General features: G+C 41.7%; 1 protein-coding gene across 2 annotated transcripts in view; it reads right to left on the bottom strand.

The window, feature by feature from the left end:
- Positions 1 to 17,742, bottom strand: part of DYM (dymeclin) — a 349,065-nt gene that overhangs the window by 254,788 nt on the left and 76,535 nt on the right. For both annotated transcript variants that reach the window (XM_047696791.1, XM_047696790.1), the window contains exon 6: positions 7,456 to 7,528. In XM_047696791.1, coding sequence (XP_047552747.1) covers positions 7,456 to 7,528 — 73 coding nt within the window. The remainder of the gene's footprint in view (positions 1 to 7,455; positions 7,529 to 17,742) is intronic.

Genomic DNA, 17,742 nt, shown 5'->3' with positions numbered 1-17,742 from the left:
GCTGCATTCGTAAAACAGAGGAAACAATCAGAGGAGAAGAGCTCTCGGGAATTAAAAATGATTACTAAACCTTCATTAAAAGTTAGAAATGGCTTCTGAATATGTGAAGAGATGTTCAATTTCACTTGTAATGAGGAAATATATATATAAGTATCATATTATGGGGACACCTGGGTGGCTCGGTCAGTTAAGCATCTGCCTTCGGCTCAGGTCATGATCCCAGGGTCCTGGGATTAAGCCCTGCATCGGGCTCCCTGCTCGGTGGGAAGCCTGCTTCTCTCTCTTCCACTCCTGCTGCTTGTGTTCCCTCTCTTGCTGTCTGTCAAATAAGTAAATAAGATCTTTAAAAAAAAAAATTAATATATATAAGTCACACAAAAAATTAAAAAGAAAATTAACTCTTTGTGGTAGAATTGAAAGTTTGCAATTATTAGTGTACTCTGCCACCTTCATACTTTGCCATTCATGTATTCATAACAGCAAAAGAAAGTAACAAATGTATTCTGTACCAGTCTTGGCTTTATAAGAGTAAAAACTCTTTCAAGGCAGAGTCAAGTGTTTTCAGGGCCACCTACGAATCCTGCAAACTGACCTTAGGAAAGTCACTTCCCTTCTCTGTACTTGAGTGACATCATATATAAAATGAAAGGGCTAGAATAAAGAAAAGTTGAATTCTAGTCCTAAAAACCCAATGCTCATCTGGCCCTAAATAGCCCATAACCTACAATAGGCAAACACAGGCAAAATGACAGCCAGGATCCAGGACCCGGCTCTTGCGGCTGCTAGTCTTTCTGCCACACCTAATGCCGGGAGAGCACCAGCCCTCCTAAGAAGCCAGGCACTACAGAAACTTCCTTCAGCTTCCAGATGAGTCAGCCTTGTTCTTTTGAATCTCTCACATCCTGAGTCCTATGCCTACTGGACTTGTTAGTGAGCTACTGCTACTCTTTTATACTGAGAAATTTAAAATAGGAAAATTAGCTCAGAAAGCAAATATATTCAATGTTTCTGAGTACTTAGTATGGGTAAGACAACACACTTTTATAATCCTAAAGCATTTTACAATTTACAAAAGCATCTTCAAGTGCACTGCTTTGGTCCCCAACACAGTCTGAAGCAACACAGTAGGCAGGGAGGGCACCAGACAGAGGAGGAGACGCTCCCTCTCGGCCCCTGTCCCCTCCACGGCACTGAAGGAGACGAGGTACGTACAGCCTGGCTCTTCCTCCAACAGCTACAGAAGTTGGTCTCCAAACTGAGGCACTTCAATTTCCTTCTCTAAAATACTGAACAGCTGAACTAGATGTCTTCAAATGTCTTTTCCAAGAAATGAGTTCTGATCTGTTACCCCTACTTTCAAAATGAGAAACCAGAGGTGTGGAGTGACATTGCCAGTTAGGAGGAGAGCCAGATTCGAGCCCCATCTTCTGCATTCAGAACCAGAGAGGTTTTTCTCCTATTACAGAATACTTCTACACTTCTTAATGATAATCATGAACAATAATTCACGAGTTATGAACAATCTGAGCATGTAACTTACAAAATCAACTTTTTTTTAAAGATTTTATTATTTGACAGAGAGAGACACAGCGAGACAGGGAACACAAGCAGGGGGAGTGGGAGAGGGAGCAGCAGGCTTCCCGCTGAGCAGGGAGCCCGATGCGAGGCTTCATCCCAGGATCCCGGGATCATGACCTGAACTGAAGGCAGACGCCTAATGACTGAGCCACCCAGGCACCCCTAAAATCAACATTATTTGTAGTACTAGCTATATTTAAGTCAGACTTCAATAAACATGTAAAGGTCTGCATATTTTTAAAAATTTAACTGAGATCCTCCCCTCCTCACCACACCAGAAATCAATTTTCCACCTAAAATGCTATTGTGAACTTATTATATAATACTGTCTTGGCGTATGGAAATGCTATCACCTTTAATTCAGTGCTTGTAAGGACTTAAATACCTCCCCTGATTGAACTAGAAAGCTATACTAGATATTTCCCTTCCAGCACCTAAAACTTAAACGCTGACTTGCTTTAGGCACCCGCTCTGCAGAGGCTGCATCTGGAGGGTGCTGAAGTATCAACAGGCATTTTTCCAACAGTTAAGCCCTTCAAGGCCAACCCAGGTCCCTCCAGTTCCTTCATTCTCCTCCATTAACCGTTCACGGCTTTTCACATTCTTGAACCACCTTCTCACGGTTAGCAACAAGAGTTTTCAATGTTCAAATTTTCCACAGTATAACAGTGAAGCCAACGTCGTAAATTTACGGGTTGAATCATAAATATGCATTTCCTATCATTTTATTACATTTCAGAAACCCTATGAAGAAAGCTAATCTCATAAATAAGATTCTTAATCAGTTCCATTCCTCCCCAAATACTTCCAGAATGGATTTTAGAGAAAGAGTGTGTGTGTGTGTATATATATATATATATATATATATAATATTAAAAAGTATTATATAAAGAGTATATATACAAATATAAAAGAACATATTCTTTTACATCTTAATAAACAGAGAACTCTAAATGTAATCAAACAGTTAGTCCTTCTAAAATTCAAGGCTCAGGCACCTGGGTGGCTCAGTTGTTAAGCCTCTGCCTTCAGTTCAGGTCATGATCCCCAGGGTCCTGGGATCGAGCCCCGAGCAGGGCTCTCTTCTTGGCAGGAAGTCTACTTCTCCCTCTCCTACTCCTCCTGCTTGTGTTCCCTCTCTCACTGTCTCTCTGTCAAATAAATAAGTAAAACCTTAAGAAAAAAAAAATAAAGTCTCTGCCCCGTCAAACAACACAGCTTGTCCATCCCTAATTTCCCACAACCTGTCTGCTCTACTCAAACTAAATGCACTTGTGATTCTTCAGATACATTATTTCCACCCAAGAGGTCCTGAGCAGGCCCCTCTCTGGCTCTTTGCTGACAGTCACTACTAATCACTACAGTTCCAAATGACTCTCGAACTTAGGAACAGTTCCTCCTCCTGGGCTATCTTTAAGGATTTTACTCATTTGTGAGAGAGAGAATGTGCACAAGCAGGGAGAGAGAGCACAAGCGGCAGGCAGAGGGAGAAGCAGGCTCCCTCCCCGCTGAGCAGGGAGCCCGATGCGGGCTGGATCCCAGGACTGCGGGATCATGGCCTGAGCCAAAGGCAGATGCTTAACTGACTGAGACACTCAGGTGCCTCATGGACTATCTTTCTATATTATCTGTCCATCTCTAAGCTCCAGAAGCCACACCTTTCTTTGTCTAGGGCCTAGTACCTTACAGACAAATGCCATAGTCCCAATATACATTTTTCAGAATGAACTTAACAAAAAGAGAGATTATTATACTGTTAAGGGAAAATGTAAGGACTGCTGAGCTATAAAGCTGATTGTCCCTACACTACATAGTCCTGGAACACTCAACATTTATATAACTCATCTACCACTTCCTCAAATACTGCTATTTGGAAATATCTGAGGATATTAGTTCTCAGTGTTTCTGCTTCTATAGCCCCTTTCTATTTCTCCTGTCTATGAGACACCTAATTTTTATAATACAATATACCAACTGGAAAGGGTTCTGAGCCACTGCATTTGCAATGGAACGCGCCTTAGCACTATACTGTGTTTCTGTACAGACTAGATGACGACAAACAAAATGCTTTAAGCGCACTGAACAGGTTGTGCCCCTACCATTTTACTCAGTCAACAAATATTTGTCGAGTTTACCACATGCCACACCAGCCTGAATACTAAGGGTAACGGCAGTGAGCAAAACCAATGCAGGCATGAGATTAGTCCTTGTTTTCACAGTCATCCTTCTAATGTTATTTGAGAAATACAAGCAAGAGAGATAACAGACAACGTGCAAAGCCATGTTCAGGATAAAGACAACGAACAAAGCAGATGACAGAACAGAGAATGAGAAGCGTGGTCCTATGTTAGGGTGGTCCGAGCGGTTATTCCTGAGAAGCAGACCTCCCCTGAGCAGAAGGAAGCTTGAAAGTCAGGAAGGAGCCATGCAGATATCTGAGAGAAGATAGTCAATGAGGAAGCAGCAGCAGCAGGGGCAAAGGCCCTGGGGACAGGGGTGGGTTGGTCTGTCCCAAATTAGCATGGACACCGATGTGACTAAAGCAGCAGGAGGGAGATGGACGAGGTCAGCAGATAACAACAGTACCCCTGTACTAGAGAGGAGGACAAAGTCACATTACACAATTAGACACACCCAGAAAAAGGCAGTGAAGACAATCGACTAGGAATGTCTCAGCTTTATCAATATAGAACTTATAAAAAAAAAAAAAGATAAATGTTCTGGGGCACCTAGGTGGCTCAGTAAGTTGGGATCTGACTTTTGGTTTCAGCTCAGGTCATGATCTCAGGTTCGTGTGGGATCGGGCCCCACATCGGGCTCAGTGCAGAGTCTGTTTGAGATTCTCTCTCCCTCTCGTGTTCGCTCTCTCTCCCTCTCCCCCACCCCACAAATAAATAAATAAATACATACATACATCTTTAAAAAAAAAAAAAAGATAAACATTCTTATAAAATTATAACTGAAAATCTGCAAATGAGGGCCAGGCTAAGAACTAAACGGTTGAGTTGACAGGTTGCTAAGAAGAACACAGAAATGGATGTCAGAGGAAGAGGCTGTATGTCTGGCCCAGGGCCAGCAGGATGGCCCACTCCGAGGAGACTTCACAGGGACCTGTTTGGAGTGGTGGCACTAGAGAAAGGGGCAGGACAAGAAATGGTTGACAAAAGTATCACCATATACAGATGGATGGCTCGGCTGCCGGGACCATCCGAAACCCCGTCACTGAGCTGAGTCACCGGGGTCTCATTCAGCGTCTCAACAGTAACACCGTGAGAACCGATCCACGTCACAAATTTTCTAAGTGTTGCGCTTTCGACCCTGGCATGCCAAACCACGTTCTTTCTGTTATGCATTCTATTAGCGTCTTCATCTTACTTTATCCCCTCCCATGCACTTCCCTAAGATCATGGACAAGGTATAACAGAAACAGGCTTTTACTTCTGGCAGATTCATTTCAGTTTCAGTGGGATCAACACAATATACGCTGAAAAATATCAAGTGATGAGCCTGTGAATTACTTAATCTTTATTTTAAATATATAAATGCTGAGAAGTACGGAATTTAGAAAGGATTCCTAGAAGATGTGTATTTCAATCAGACTTTAAAGATTAGAATCTCAGAGAATGAGAATCTTATCAACACACCCAATCTTTCTGAGAAGCAGTATCTACTAACTACTTGAAAGTCAAGCTTTATTACAAGTGAATTCCTACAAATTCTGGGAGTTTATCTAAACCACTGCAGTTGAATGTTCTCTTAATAATAAAGAATCATTTCAAACTTAGTGTATAGATCTCTAAGTATCTGTCTATGCTCTTGGTAATCACTGGCTTCCAATATTAACGGGATGGTTTCACAGCCTCACAAGAAATGTTTAAGTGAGTTCTGAACTGCCCTGGGTGGACACAAACGTCGCACTCCTCTTGCTGCGCACCTGCTGATGGTGCGGGGGCACGCCGACGTTAAACGTGCCGACGTGCCAAGTCTACCGTGAGACTGAGGACAGTCAGGAATGAGAGCGTCCCCACTTTTCAAGTTCATAATCCCCCTTCAGTCAGAAGCTGATCCACAACATTGCACGATGGTTATAGTAAATGAAATATTTAAATAGTAATTTGGTTTCACATGGAAACTGTTACCAAGACAAACCTTCTTGTAGGATGGAGTTCCAAGAACATTAAATCATGAGAAATTGTTTCAGCAGCTGGTTAAAGCTGAGTGTACATAATACAAGACATCTGGTTGTCTGTGCATTTTCAGTTCATTTAAAAAGTATAAACACATTAAAACACTGAAATGTTTGATATATTACAACACTGTCTGCTTGCTCCTCAAGAGTGTTTAAGTGACTGGTCTATTCACTATATTCAAGTCTTACTTACCAGCTGAAGAGATTTACTACTTCCGTTCCCCTTAACTTCACCAAGACATTTTATTAACAAAGGAGGGGGGAAGAATGTCCTCACTGAGGATATATACTAAACCCCAGGTATTTAGTAATGACATAAACACAATAGAGATGGAACTATTTTAAAAAATTAAATCAAGAACACATGAAGCATCACACATACAATGACAAGTAAACAGTAGACAATCTATGTGTTTCCCTTCCCACATCTGACCACATGTAACAGAAACCAAACCACAGTGGCTTAACCAAAATAAGTGTCTATTTTTTTTGCACTTAAGAAGAAATCCAAAGATAAGCCATGTAGGGCTCGTATAATAGTTCCACAGCATCATTCAAATCCCATACTCCTGGGACCCTATTCTTTGCATGTGGCACTCGTCATCATCGTTTCAAGATGGCCCCAGCACTGCCTCTGCATCCCAGGAAGGAAGAGAAGGGCAGCAGGCCAAAAAGCTGGAGATACACGCCCTGCAAGCTCACAACTTCTGCTCACACAGCACTGACCCAAACCACGTCACAGGGCCACATTTAGTTCCCGTGGGGCCTGAGAACTAAGCGGGGCACACGATGGCCCCCAAATAATATTGGAGATGTGTCAGAAAGAAGACAAGGAAGGACATCAGAAATTCCAGTTACCTGTGTCTGCCACACGAGCTCCACCCGCATGGGACCCTCTCCCCTGTGCCCTTCGCCACCGGGTGATTCCTCAGTGGCTTCAGCCCTGCCTTCCAGGTGCGCATCAGCAGACCGACCTACCACAGGGCTTGGTAGTTCTCGTTTCTAAATCTAGATTACAATTCTGGATGCTGTACTTATGCACAACAGAGGCCGGGAAGCCGTCTTCTCATGAATACCTGGTCCTTCCTTTGTGGGCCACAGGCAAGCAGCACACATCCAATGATATCCCCATGTTCACAGCAATTCCATCATGATCAATCTTACACTCTTCTTCTTTATTCAAAAAATAATTCCTTTAGGGGTGCCTGACTGGCTTGGTCAGTAGAGCATGTGACTCTTGATCTCAGGATTATTAAATGTGAGCCCAATGTTGGCTCTTAATTAAGAGATTACTTAAAAATACAATATTTTAAAAAATAATAATAATTCCTTTAAAATATGCATTCTCCATGGGGTGATATCACTCCTAAGAGAGTGAAAACTGATTCTTCGGGGGTGAAAAACTTCACAGATATTATAATGATCTGTGGCCCTCCAAAGGGCCACAGTATATAAAGAGACATTCAGTGTATCTGGGGTATTCAAATTTCACTAGTGGGGAGAGGCAATTACAAAAATGTCTGAAAAGGCTCCAGAGAGACAATTTTTTTAAAAAATTGAGAGTAACTGCTTTACAAAGAACACTTTACAGCATATAGGAATTGCGTTCAGAAACTCTTCAACATGATCAGTCACCATCTTCAATATACAAAGAAGATAAAGCAAATCCTGGCTTGGCCAGAACTTACAGGAGTGGAATATCAGTGATCAACTGCATCAAACAACAGAGCAATTCTTCCAAAAGATCTTCAGAGTCAGAACCTGGTAAGACACACAAATTTTTTTTTTAACAAAATATGAAATAGAGTAGAGCTTTGTACAAGTTCAGTCTTCATTCCTAATGAGAATAACAACTGTTATTATCACATAAACTCGGACTCTAATGGTGACCTCTAATAAAATCCAAACCATAAGTCAATACATACTACGATCTTCATTTAGTATAGGAATTTTGAACATTAGCTATTAATTATATAACTTTTAATGTGTCCGTCTCTTATGGTCCCTGTAGACCAGCAGTTTTTAAATCTTATTTTATTCTGTGTTTTTTTCAAATGAAATCTTACACTGAAGTGAAATACATAAAACAGACAAAAAAAAAAAAAATTAAGCTGCCCTAGCTGCTCTGTTTGAGTCAGTAGAATACCTGTACCTCTTTCCCCCAGTAAATATCTGATCAAACACCAGATCTCCTTGATGGCCCTCAAAGCACCTTTTCTGAAGCTGGAGGCTCCACAGATCACAGACTGAAACCCAGTGAGAGGGTTTCCATACCTTTACAAATTAAGAGCCAGAGGTAAAATGGCTTTCCCAGGTCACAGAGTAAGTGGCAAGGGTAAGAGGCAAATTATCATTCCCGTAGAAGTGTTTCTCTGTCCCAAACCGCTCTAAATGACGGTCTAATTTCCAAAGCCAACCAAAAGCATGTGACTTCTGGCTTTGGACACTACTGACACCTATTCCTTCACGAAATTCTTATTCCCCTCGGTTCCTACAACACCTTGTTTCCAGTCTATATCTTCTTCTACTCATTCCCACAATCTGCCTCCTCAGAATATATCTTTCAACAATGGGCGTGTTCCCCACAGTTCCACCATTGACTTCCTCCTCTTCCCACTCCCTGTGTCCTCCTTCACCAATCATTACTAACATGTTAACATTACTAACATGCTGGTGACTGCTACAGCGACAGTTCTCCTCTTGGTCTCTCCAGTGAACTCCTTCTTATCTTTATATCCAATTGCTTCCTGGCCATCTCCACTTAGACGCCTCACTGGTACCTCAAACTCCACGTGTTCAAAACTGAACCCATCTTTCCCAGTACTTGAAACCCACTTATTGCTTCTTTCTACTTCCTTTTGGGGACCACATCAAGAACCCAGGGCCAAAGCCCAGGATACTCATGTGTATGCTTTTTTTTAACCAATCTCTGGGTCCACTCGATTGCACAGCCTACCTCTCTGATGTTTCCTCTTTTCTGTACTCCTTGTCATGCTTTTGGTCATTATTTCATCATCTCGGTTCAGTTAAACCAGCTTACTAAATTAAAACTCACTCCTGAACTTCTTTCAACCTTCCTAACTAGTATTTCTTTTTTTTTTTTTTAATTTTTTTATTTTTTTCAGCATAACAGTATTCATTATTTTTTTGCACCACACCCAGTGCTCCATGCAATCCGTGCCCTCTACAATACCCACCACCTGGTGCCCCCAACCTCCCACCCCCCACCCCTTCAAAATTCTCAGATCGTTTTTCAGAGTCCATAGTCTCTCATGGTTCACCTCCCCTTCCAATTTCCCTCAACTCCCCTCTCCTCTCCATCTCCCCTTGTCCTCCATGCTATTTGTTATGCTCCACAAATAAGTGAAACCATATGATACTTGAATCTCTCTGCTTGACTTATTTCACTCAGCATAATCTCTTCCAGTCCCGTCCATGTTGCTACAAAACTTGGGGGTCCTCCTTTCTTTCTTTTTTTTTTTTTTTTTACAGCTTTATAAACATATATTTTTATCCCCAGGGGTACAGGTCTGCGAATCGCCAGGTTTACACACTTCACAACACTCACCATAGCACATACCCTCCCCGATATCCATAACCCCACCCCCTCTCCCAACCCCCTCCCCCCATCAACCCTCAGTTTGTTTTGTGAGATTAAGAGTCACTTATGGTTTGTCTCCCTCCCAATCCCATCTTGTTTCATTTACTCTTCTCCTACCCCCTCAACCCCCCATGTTGCATCTCCTCTCCCTCATATCAGGGAGATCATATGATAGTTGTCTTTCTCCGACTGACTTATTTCGCTAAGCATGATACCCTCTAGTTCCATCCACGTCGTCGCAAATGGCAAGATTTCATTTCTTTTGATGGCTGCATAGTATTCCATTGTGTATATATACCACATCTTCTTTATCCATTCGTCTGTAGATGGACATCTAGGTTCTTTCCATAGTTTGGCTATTGTAGACATTGCTGCTATAAACATTCGGGTGCATGTGCCCCTTCTAACTAGTATTTCTACATCCAATCTTATTTCTCTCCAATCCAAACTCTAGATAGACTGCTGTCAAACGGAGCTGACTAAACCCCCTCCTTCCCTCTCCTGGCTTAAATCTTTTCAACTGCTTTAGCTGAACACTAGGTATCAAAAAAAAAACCTCAAGTGCTGTAAGTACAGGTCACCAGATGCTTCAAGACACAGACCCTGTACCTCGTTCTACCATGATCTGCCCCCCTTATTCACAATTTATATTCCAACAACACCCAGTGGCCTGCTGCATGCCATCTCAAGCCTCCTCAATAACATTCCCTCTGCCAAGAATGCCCTCCAACAATAAAAACCTGACTTTTTAAAAAGCCAAGCTTTATTCACCTGCATCATCCTCAATCTTCCTCTCCTCCATAAAACCCAAATCTCCTGCCTCACCCTGAAAAAAAATAATCACCTACAAAATATTTTGCCTTGTTCGTGTCTTTCATTGTATACATAGGTTACATTATACTATAATTTCTGTCTAGACGTGGGCAGGCAGCCATTGGACTCTAAACTTTTTTTTTTTTTTTTTTTTTTAAAGAGTAGGCTCCATGCCCAGCGTGGAGCCCAGTGCGGGGCTTGAACTCACGACCCTGAGATCAAGACCTGAGTTGAAATCAAGAGTCAGACGCTTAACCCAGGAACCTCTGGACTCTGTACTTCTTGAGAATGACGACTGACAAAGAGCTTAACACAAAACATATACTCAAAACGTGTTCGCCAAACCATACCCAGGGCCTAGTACAAATCTAGTGGTTATTTCCGAAGCATCAAAGGACTGGGAATTTCAAAGTTTAGCAATTCTTGTTTCTAGACCACACTATCACCTGGCATTCAGAAATTATGAAGAAATTCCTTCCTGACTTTTCATAAATGGAACTGGCACAGTAACCCTCTGAAAGGTGAGTACAGAGCTAGAAGAGAATACTGAATCATAAAAGCACCAATCAATGCTACAAAGAAAACATGGCAAGAACCAAATTCAGTAACTACATTAAATCATACTCTAGAAGTGCCAGGTTTAGCTCAACCAGTGAGAAAACAGAACTTGGAAATAAGTAACACTGGTCTCTGAGGCTACACAATAAAAAGCAGACGTAACTAAAATCCTTCTCACTGCCAAAGTGGTCCGACACAACCCATGTGAGTCAATAACCTGCTCCAAGTTCATCTCCTGGCGTACGATACATACCGAATACAACCTGCTACAGTGTCATCCCTTGGCTCATCCTACAGAATGCAGTGACCCAGACCCAAGTAAGGACATTTAAAATCATTCCTTCATTCCCTAAAGAATATCCCAGACCAAATCAGCAGACCTTTTTTTTTTTTTAAAGATTTTATTTAACAGAGAGAGATCACAAGTGGGCAGAGAGGCAGGCAGAGAGAGAGAGAGAGGAGGAAGCAGGCTCCCTGCAGAGCAGAGAGCCCGATGTGGGACTCGATCCCAGGACCCTGAGATCATGACCTGAGCTGAAGGCAGAGGCTTAACCACTGAGCCACCCAGGTGCCCCTCAGCAGACCATTTTAACAGCATATCCTTGTTCAGCCAAGTGGTCAGAAGTTTTTTAATTACGGAAAGTGAGGGAACAAATGCTAAGGACCAGAGAGGGTTGGATTTTTTCCTTTCAGGGGTACAAGCATATCTCACCCTCAAATCTTAACACAGTGAAGAGGATTCTGTATTGTATTCCATGTGCCATCTAAACCAAGACTTCTGCCAAGATTACAGCTTAGGTCAATTAAAGAATATATTCACAGCATCATTATCAACTTAGTAATGAAATTATGATAAATACATTTCATACAAGTGAAATGTACCATGTTAAGGCCAAAACTCTAACAACAAAAGACAAGAACAGGCAATCTCCAATTGAAATCTCTATCAACTTCTATTACTAAAACAAAAACATTGCTACAGAATACCATATTCTTGGGGCGCCTGGGTGGCTCAGTGGGTTAAAGCCTCTGCCTTCGGCTCAGGTCATGATCTCAGGGTTTTGGGATGGAGCCCCACAACGGGCTCTCTGCTTAGTGGGAATCCTGCTTCCCCCTCCCCCTCCCCCGCCTGCCTCTCTGCCTACCTGTAATCTCTGTCAAATAAATAAATAAAATCTTAAAAAAAAAAAAAAAAAGAATACCATATTCTGATTTCTGGGACTAAGCTAGAAGCAAATAATTGTGTATCAAGTGAAGAGTGACAAGATTTGACTGCTTACCATGTCTGACATTAAGCAAGTCACTCATAGGGCATTCTTTTCCAAGCAACGTTTATATCACTCAGCTTTCATTTGAAGCCAAGTATCTTCCTTAGCGCCAATAAAAACAAGTAAATATAAACTCACCTGCCAAAAATTATAGTTAACACTCATGCATTTCTCACAGGAAAGAGAATCTGAAAAGTCCTTGAAATCTTCAGGTCAGTGACAAAGTAAACTGAAGATCTTTGAGCAAAGGACTCTGAAGAGATTCAGTATGTTTAGTGTCAAGTTTTAAACCCACAGTTTTTCTCTCTTAAAGAGTTTTAAATTGCCTCTTACAGCTCCAGGCAAATACCCTCATATTTCTCGGATATTATATTCATAGCTAACATTTACTGAGTACCCTCCTCTTGGAGAGGCACTGTGCCAAGCATTTCATTCTTCATGTCACATTAATCCTGACAATAACTCTTAAGGAGAAGGTATGATCATCACCATCATGTTACGGATAAAGAGACCAAGGCTCAGAATGGTCAGTTAACTTAAAATAAGTGGCAGAGACTGGGTTTGAACCCAAATACAGACTCAAAAAAAAAAAAAAAAACCTAAAAAAAAGAAAAAACCCTTACAAACTATTTTTAAAGTTGGAAAAAATCCAGTCAGTCAACCATGTCTCACTGAAGACCCCAAATACAAACCCCCAATAAATCTGAGGGAGAGATACGAAATCGCCCATATTCATTTACACATCAAGGTGATCTGTTACACATTCATCAACGCATACTGGAAGTCTTTGATTTAAATACCCAATTTAGAAATAGCCTCTAACAACGTATAAATATAAATTGTTATCGTACGTATTGTGCAGAACAAGGTCACTAAAATCTCCTCTATCTGGGCTTCCCCTGCTTTAAAGCCCTAAGCTTACTTCTCTCGTCCCTGTGAGTGACACCAGGGGAAGGAGCAAGTGAAAGAGCAGATGATATCCATGGTCCCTTACAACTCCCGTCATCTACACGTGCAACTGAGTCGTTCAGCACCCATTCATACACACCACACTCTCCCTAGGGAGGGAACCAGAGAAGACCAGGATGCTGTTATAATCGAATACCTTCCACCAGAGTAGGAAGGGAAGGGAAGAGAGGGAGAAAAGAATAACGAAAAAAGCACTCACTCGAGGAAGAGGGAAAAAATAGCACTAATGGAAAACAAAGCAGCAGCCAGAAAAAAGAACACATATGGGTCATTTAAATCAGGTAACATGGAAATATTAAAACACAGAGAGCTCATTGTTGCTTACTTTGCATGCACAAAGTCAAGGTGTTGGTTTCTAAATGCTGCTCAACTGTGCCAAAAACAAGTATTAAAAACATAATCAAGAAATACCAGAGCTATATTCCAAAAACAGGTTCCCCGAGTGCCTAAAAAGTTCAGAGCAAAACTGACTTCCTTAAGATGAAAGACACATAAGCTAGAGTGTATTTACTATAAACTTATACTCAGAAAACTATGGTAGAGTCTGTAATTGGCAGTTTCAATTGTGAAACTAATATTGGAATTATTCTAAAGTATTACAAAATCATATTTAAACTTCTAATGAGAAAAACTGAGTATGTGTCTATAAAATAATCGTAAACGAAGTAAAAGCAGATGGACTCACTCTTTTCTAAAATTCAAATTGATCTACATTTTAATGCATTACAATATTTATGAGACTGTGTCCCACATATTCCAATAAAATCTGTAATAATTCTGGCTGTCTGCTATTATTGTAGTCAAATGGAAATATTTCTAATTATACTCAAGGATAATACAGTCTTCCAGGTTCTATTATAAAATATGCCTTCTCTTTTTCTATGTTGAGCATAGTATAAAAACTGTTGGTAACAGAAGAGGGTAGAAAACAGTTTCATGGTACGTTGGAGAAAGTATAGAAATAGATTTTAGTAAGCAACTACAAACTATACAGAATATATACATGACAGAGTACTGTAGTGCATTACACATACTTAGATTCTAGGCCAATTTAAAGTATTATCCTCTTAAATCCCAGTTTTATTATTTTTCATCCACTCTGGCCACCATGCTCTCACTGTGGGTCGGCAAGGAAGGGAACCTGCCGGTCTCATTCAGGCCTGGGCCCAGGATTCAAGGGATCTGCTTCTTGGCCAGCTTCTTGAGTGATTTTTATTTCTTGTTGAGTTTCTTCAGCATCCCAATGTCCACGTGGGAAATATCCACAGTCCCGGCCTCATCAAGTGCTGTTGATCCCCCAAAACACATACACAGAGAACTTGGAACTGGGAGTGGACTTAAGCCTGACAGTGCTGAGAGGCATCTGTCCTCCTGAGGGTCACTGTTCTTCAAGCGGATCTGCAGCTCCACCATCTCCCAAAACTTCTGGCACTCGCACTGGTCCTGTGCAGGACTTTCCGCACCAATCCATGCAGAGTGATGGAAGCTTTGCTGCTCACGGGGCCATGCACCACAATAACTGGAAAAGAGGTCTAAGATTTTTGAACCCTTAGGATTTTTGCTGCTTTTGTTAAGTAAACTTTACATGCAATGTGGGGCTTGAATTCATGACTCTGACATCAAGAGTTGCACGCTCCATCGACCGAGCGAGCCACCGGCTGAGTTCCCTATTTTAGATATTAGCCCCTTATCAGATACATGATTTGGAAGTAACATCTCCCATTCAATAGGCTGTTTTTTCATTTTCTTGATGGTTTCCTTTGCTGGCAGAAGTTTTTTAGTTTGATGTAGTCCCACTTGTTTATTTTTGCTTTTGCTGTCAGATTCGAAAAATCTTCTCCAAGACCTATGGCAGGGGGCTTACACCTAGGTTTTCTTCTATTAGTTCTAAGGTTTCAGGTCCTATGGTTTCAGGTCCTACATTCAAGTCTTCAGTCCACTTTGAATGAATTTTTGTGTATAGTGCAAGACAGGGCTCCAGTTTCCTTCTTTCGCATGCGGCTCTCCGATTTTCCCATCGCTATTACTGGAGAGACTGCCCTTCTCCACTGTATATATACTTGGCACCTTTGTTATAGACTAATTGGCCACATATGCACGGGTTTATTTTTGGGCTCCTTGTTCTGGTCCATTGATCTGTATTGCTTTAATGCCAATACCACACTGTTTCAATTACTACAGCTTTGAGATATAGTTTGAAATCGGAAAGCAAGCCTATCAATAAAGTTTAACGATTTTGTTCCACTGATAACAGAAAAGAAAGGGAGAGAAAAGAGAGGAATATCAAAAACACTATCACTTATTGTAAGGTGAAGAACAATTCAGGAGGTCCTAGAAGCACTTTAATTTTTCTGCAAAGACAGATGACAAATCTTATATGCAAAATATTTCAAAAGAATAAATCCATGCTTTCGTGAGTCCTTTCTAGCGAATGGTTTCTTTCTTTTTTTTTTTTTTTCATTACTCAACTAATGAAATTAAACTCTTTGAGTTTTATACTAAGACAAAAATAAAACAGAAACAACTCATCTACCAAGTTCAGGTTTACCTCTTGAGCTACAGCTTGCCCCAGGCCCTAAGGATTAGTCCAAGCAAAAATAAGAGAAGAGTAAAACGCAGCTGCCTTGAGAGCCAAAGCACTTCGGCCATCTGAAAGAATTCAAAACTAGTTTCAAAAGTTTCACCTCTAGCTCATTTAGTTAAATGAATAAATCATGGGTTTTGAATATACTTCCAGAAAGTCTCAAAAAGGTTTGCAGTCAGGGACGACACCTGGGTGGCTCAGTCGGTTAAGTGTCTGCTTCTGGCTGAGATCATGATCCCAGGGTCCTGGGATTGAGTCTCATAACAGGCCCCTTGCTCAGCAGGGAGCCTGCTTCTCCCTCTGCCTGCTGCTCCCTTGTGTTCTCTCTTTCCCTCTCTCTCTGACAAATAAAAATCTTTCAAAAAAAATTAATAAAATAAAAACATAAAAATGTCTTCGGCCAGAGTAGAATGAAAAGGAAAGTAGTTGGGACGTTTGGGTGGCTCAGTCGGTTAAGCACCTGTCTTCAGCTCAGGTCATGATCCCAGGATTCTGGGATTGAGTCCCACGTCAGGCTCCTTGCTCAACAGGAAATCTGCTTCTTTCTCTGCCTGGCACTCCCCCTGCTTGTGCTTGTTCTCTCTCTCTCTCTCTCTCTCTCTCCCTCCCTCCCTGGCAAATAAACAAAATCTTTAAAAAAAAAAAAAAAAAAGAAAGAAAGGAAGGAAAAGAAAGTTATATTAGAGAAGTATGATTATGGATTTTTTAAAATTTCCATAAATATTCTATCTTCTACCACTTTTTCTCATTTTGATCTCTCAGAAGTTGGAAGTTGTTTCCAATTGTTCAGGATCCTTGATTCTCCATTTATTTGCCAGAAGGAGGCCAATGCTGATGGAAGCTCCATGTGCACAGGCACCACCTGCCAAGTGGTGGCTCACACAGGAGGGTTTGGAGCTGTATCACAGAAGGACACCCAAACATCAGCATTTCTACATCTTTTTCCTGGTTTTGGTTCATTTTCTCCAGAAGTGTATGCATCAGCCTTCTGGAGGGAAGGGGATGTAGTGGGTACAACCCCAGTGCCTGCCTTTAGAAGCCATGTCAAGATGCCTCACTCCTCCATTTGTAGCCTTTGCTCTTAGCCCTGTTCTCAGTGGACCACCCCTCCACGGCACCCCAGAGCTCCCATAGGAAGGTCCTCTTGGTTCAGCCCCTCGGAGAAGACATTCTAGTATTAACCAGGGAGGTGGTGATCTCCTGACTGCACGTGGTGCTGGAGAAGAGCTGAGCGTCCAGCTGCTCCTTCAATCACTCCTCCAAGGTGTCTGCCTTCAGAGACACCTGGTACTTCCGACTCCTAAGCCTTTCCAGGGTTCTATGACAAGAACTGGCTGTTTCTTGGGAGTTCTCCGACCCTAAAGGCATTTAACCTTCAGCTTTCACTGATCAGTAGAGTTCATCATTACTCAACTTTCCAACTTGAAAAATGTTACTAACATTGTGTTCCCCTTTCCTGCTCTTTAAACTAATAATAAATTCAGGACTTTTTAAAAGTCCCTTCACTGATATTTTATCCGGGTTTCAGAATAAAGCAAAGATAAGCATGTGGGTTCAATCCACTATGCTTGAGAGCAATTCCTACAAAATAAAATTTTTAAAAATACATCTATATTAAACTATTTTATGCTGAGGAAATGTGGTTAAGCAAGCATTTTACCTGGACTCAACAAGTCTCCAGTCCCTTCTCTACTCTCCACAGAGCCGCGCTAACTAGCTGCCATGTGCGCCAGCTCTTGGCAGGTGACCGGGTCCTCCGTCCCCCCACTGCCCGCCCACAGCGCTGCTGGCACAGGTGGCATGCTCCCACAGCACAAACCCACGCTCCCGCTCTGTGCTCTTCATCCTAGTGCCCCCCACATCCCTGGGCTTTGCAGCCAGCTCTCTTCCCCTCTGTGTGTGTGTGTGTGTGTGTGTGTGTGTGTTTCTATCTTCAGTCTCAATCTCCAAAGACGTGTGTGTGTGTGTGTGTGTGTGTGTGTGTTTCTATCTTCAGTCTCAATCTCCAAAGACTTCTTCCCTCATCTAAAAAAGATGTAAAAATATTTGTAAAGAAACTGTAATTGCCTTCCACTGGCGACAATATTAGTAGAGTAGTTACTCCAAAGAGGCCTCATGTACAAAACAACTAGTTCTTGGCTAAAATACACTTTTTAGTGCACTGATGGGCTTCCAGAAAGTA

Source organism: Lutra lutra, chromosome 12, assembly GCF_902655055.1.
Source record: "Lutra lutra chromosome 12, mLutLut1.2, whole genome shotgun sequence".
NCBI lineage: Eukaryota > Metazoa > Chordata > Mammalia > Carnivora > Mustelidae > Lutra > Lutra lutra.
Note: the sequence above shows the minus strand (reverse complement) of the source record. Positions and strands in the feature narration are given on the sequence as shown.